General features: G+C 42.4%; 1 protein-coding gene across 1 annotated transcript; it reads right to left on the bottom strand.

The window, feature by feature from the left end:
* Positions 1 to 732: 732 nt before the first annotated feature.
* Positions 733 to 3,894, bottom strand: LOC106013322 (bifunctional protein GlmU; the record flags this gene model as incomplete). Its single annotated transcript, XM_013088717.2, is given in 2 exon segments — positions 733 to 1,058; positions 3,727 to 3,894. Coding segments are annotated over 2 exon segments (432 nt in total), but the record flags the coding sequence as incomplete, so codon positions are not given.
* Positions 3,895 to 4,099: the final 205 nt, after the last annotated feature.

Below are 4,099 nucleotides of genomic sequence, written 5' to 3' on the forward strand. Positions count from 1 at the left end.
TGACACAGTTGTGGGTTCGAAACAATATCCGAACCAAAGACGAGCGACACTATAATAAATGTTGGCCCTACATATCAACAGCAAACAGTTAAAAGGTAGAGCTACTTTGGAACTTCTTTCAGTTTGAAAAATGCAAATGAAAGACTAACACATTTTGGGGATGCTTGTAATGGTAATCCTGATGTTGTTGCTGAGGTAAATGTTGACACTGGGGTTAGAAAAAATATGTCATATAATGTCAAGAGCAGAACCATAAGGACGCTATCCGCGGACGGCAATCAAGAACAGAAACAACGGGAACTCGAAGTTCCCAACTTGTACTATCCAAAATACGGTAAAAGTTGATTTGGACTCCCCCCCCCCCCCTCCCCTCCCCCCTCATTCCAATGCTTAAAAGTCGCAACCCTAGAATTACAAAGTTCTATCTGCTCAGTAGCCTACCTCGTTTTGAGAAATCAGACGTAAAAAAAAAGAGTTTCACAACATGCAATTCCATGAATATCTTGATAATGACTCCGAATAATCTTACGATTTTGATAGAGCAGATAGAACATTTGGTTTCTGGCTTCGAGGTCTTAGCAACGCAAACTGGCCAAAAGTGTCAGAAAGAACTTTGTGATTCTAAGGTAGTGAGGTGTTCTTCTCGCACGACGTCACCGCGATCCATTGTCCCACGAAAAGTGGTGACTCCGGATGTGTGGACAAAGTCAGGTATTTCTGAACTAAGTTCCGATTATAGGGCTCAAGTTTATTTAATAGTCCAGACTCTTTTCACCGGATATTTCAGGTGCGATCTACTTTCCAGCCACAGCATCCGCGGATTGTTCAAAGGCTAGTTCATCATATCCGGTCTCTGGGTCGTCTGGCCTTGAGAATTTTACACCTTTACAGTTACCAATCATGACTTCTGCTGTCGTGAACACCGTCATGCTGATCACATGACCACCGATGACGTTTCCCTTTGCGTCACTCAGACTGACGTGCAGGTGGCCAGCCTCCCCGCCTGATAGGGTTCCGACTAGAGACACGATCTCGAACGGCCCTTCAAAATCTTGCGTCTGGAAAGCAGTGAAAATAAGTAGTAAGAAATAGTCACGTGGTTTTATAGAGCACTTTCGATTTTTTTTTTTCCGTTCACTGAACTCGAACATACGGCTGGCTGCAAGATACATGAACAGGTAATTCAGTGTAAGTGTACGTGCTAATCCAATTTATTTCATTTCTTTATGAAGCATCCAAGTTAAGAGTACTCTTCTGGTCCCGTAAACTGCACCCCCCCCCCCCCCCCCCAACCCTCTCCATCTCTTTTGTGGAGGTGTCTGGAGAAAGATCCCTAGCAGTGTAAGATATTATAAAATATATTACACGAGAGGCGTTCAATATGTCTTTACTCTGACAGTTAAAGGATTGTTGTATAACGAGGAAACTTTCAGAATATCTATCTTTCAAGAGTGCTGCTTGTGGAGTTGCGAAGAATTCCGACGGGCTCTTTGACAGCACATTTAGTGGACATAGTTCATGCATACGAGGGAAGCTGGGGAAGGGGGGGGGGGTGATTTCTTCTTCTGCACGTCAATGCTCCATTGAACAGAGCGGTAAATTACAGCAACCAAGACAGGAAAGACGTGTGGCTACGAAATTCCCCTCACCCGCCATATTCACCCTCTGACCTTTTCATTTTCCCAAATCTAAAAATAAAGAAAAAAAAATAGAGAGAGAGAGAGAGAGATAATAGCCTATTAATACTATTATATTTTTGAAATCTCAGTAGACAGTATTTCCATTGTGATGAAATGCCAATACATTACAAATGTATCTGCACTGGATGAAAGGTTTGAATTCCATGTGCGGTCATCTTATGCTTCAGGACTTGGAGGTCAAACAAAGTGACAAAAACCATGTCTATTTGCAGGTTGATCACAGAGAAGTGGCATTGTGCGTGTCAGATTTCTAAGTTCTATCTTGCTTCTTTCATACTTAGTGCAAAAACTTATTGAACGCCCCTTGCTGTTGTGCGATCTGTCAGTGACTTACAAGCATGTGGCAGGCCAATTCCTCTTATGTACATGTATTCATAATAATTTTCCATACATTAACTGTTAAAACTTGTTTCCTCTCTCCCTCTCATTATCATTCCATTCAACCATCCTTCCATCCATCATCCATCCATCCATCCATCTATCATCACTACAATCCTTCTTCTGTTTTAAGAAAGCTCGTCCCATCAAAACCCCTGACTGAGAGCAATGATAGTACATAACAAGATGGGCCACTTCTCTCTTTGAGTCAATTAAAAAAGTGTCCTCAAAATTTGGTGGCGCCCTCTTCACAAAAGCGCACTCTTTGCGAACAGAGTTACCCTACTTGAGTTTTAAAAAATCAAAGTGAAACTAGCAAGTTTTGGGATAAATTTCGGAAGAACGCTTTTTTAAAATGGTTACGCTGACAAAAAACCTCTTCCGGAGGAAAGGGTGATGGTTTTCTTCGTTTAATTTGACTTTAGAATGAAAGGCGAGAGGTCATTAAAATATTTAAAAAACTAAAACTCCGCACTGAACGTACCCGAACTGCTGATGAACAGCAGTCGATCTGCGCACGCAAGGAGGTGCTATTCCTATTCTTCTTCTGGAAAAAAAGAAAGAGAGCTTCAAAACAGACTGCAGCGCCATCTGAAGCAAAGAGCATACTTCCTGCGGACACTTTTTTGGCTGAGTGGCCCATCTTGTTATTCACTATCTTTGCTGAGAGTAGGAAATCGATTCTTGCACGAGTTTGAGAAAACTGATATATCCTCCACCCCCCTCCCACCCCCTTTCTACGTTGTAAGAACAGGCACGCTGAACCATCAGAAGGCACATTATAGTGACGAGCAGCAGCCTAACATTATTTCGCATCCTCCTCCCCCTCCACCTCCGCCTCATTTCGCTGACAAATCCTTGACCTAGAGGACAGTGCCTGACGCCGTGACCTTGACCTTGGGAATCCGATTAAACGTAATGTTGAACGCAGCATTATCCCTGATTTTTAGTTCATCTGCGACGTATCAGCTTTCATAACTGAATTTTGCTAAATTAGTTTTTAGGGAAACATTGACGTGAAACCATGATGTAAAACTGGTTTCTCATTGCCAGTATTTATGGACATTTTTATCAACTTGAAAAACAACAAGGCCTACATGTATGATCTTAATCTGAAACGTTTATACCGTACTGTTATACAGTATAATTTCGCGACATATTATTATGTAGGAATATTCGACGTCTCCCCTCTCCTCAAACAAACAAACAAACAAACAAGCAAGCAAACAAGCAAGCAAGCAAGCAAACAATCAAACAAACAAATAAACAAGCAAACTAACAAACAACTAATCAACCAACTAAACTAACAACCAACCAACCAACCAACCAAACAAACAAGCAGACAAAAAATAATCTGTCAAACAAACAAACAATAAACCGACAGACAGACAAACAGACAGGCAATCAAACGAACGAACGAACGAACGAACGAACGAACGAACGAACGAACGAACGAACGAATGAACACTTTTTACTTCTATAGGCCTACAATGTACCACACTGGACTGACCAGTACCACCCCTCCCCCCAAAAAAACCCAAAAAAACAACAACAACAAACAAACAAAAACACAAACAAACAAAACAAACAAAAAACCCAACAACAACCTACAAAACATCTATTTGTACAACTACAACTGCTGACGTACCACTTGAGCGTTGGCCATCCTGAGCCGGGCTTGGGTGACACTGCCCACACAGGTGAGCACATGGGCAGAGGTGAGGGAGTGCTGGCGGACAAAGGAGGCGAGGACTGAGCTGACCTCTTGACCTGGCCGGAGCCGTACTGGGTAGCACTGGAGCTCGCCATGGAGGGGCTACGTGTGGGAAGGGGTGGGGGAAGGTTGGGGAGGAGGTGGGCGATTATATACGGGGGTTTAAGTTAACGTGAAGAACTTCAAAAAGAAGAAGGAAAAAACGAGGTCGTTTTCACTGTTCAAGCCTGAGGAGGACTTGTATTAGGCCTATATATATATATATATAGATCTATGTCTCGTTTTCTCGTTCATCGTGTGTATGTGT

Source organism: Aplysia californica, unplaced genomic scaffold (assembly GCF_000002075.1).
Source record: "Aplysia californica isolate F4 #8 unplaced genomic scaffold, AplCal3.0 scaffold00795, whole genome shotgun sequence".
Taxonomy (NCBI): Eukaryota; Metazoa; Mollusca; class Gastropoda; order Aplysiida; family Aplysiidae; genus Aplysia; species Aplysia californica.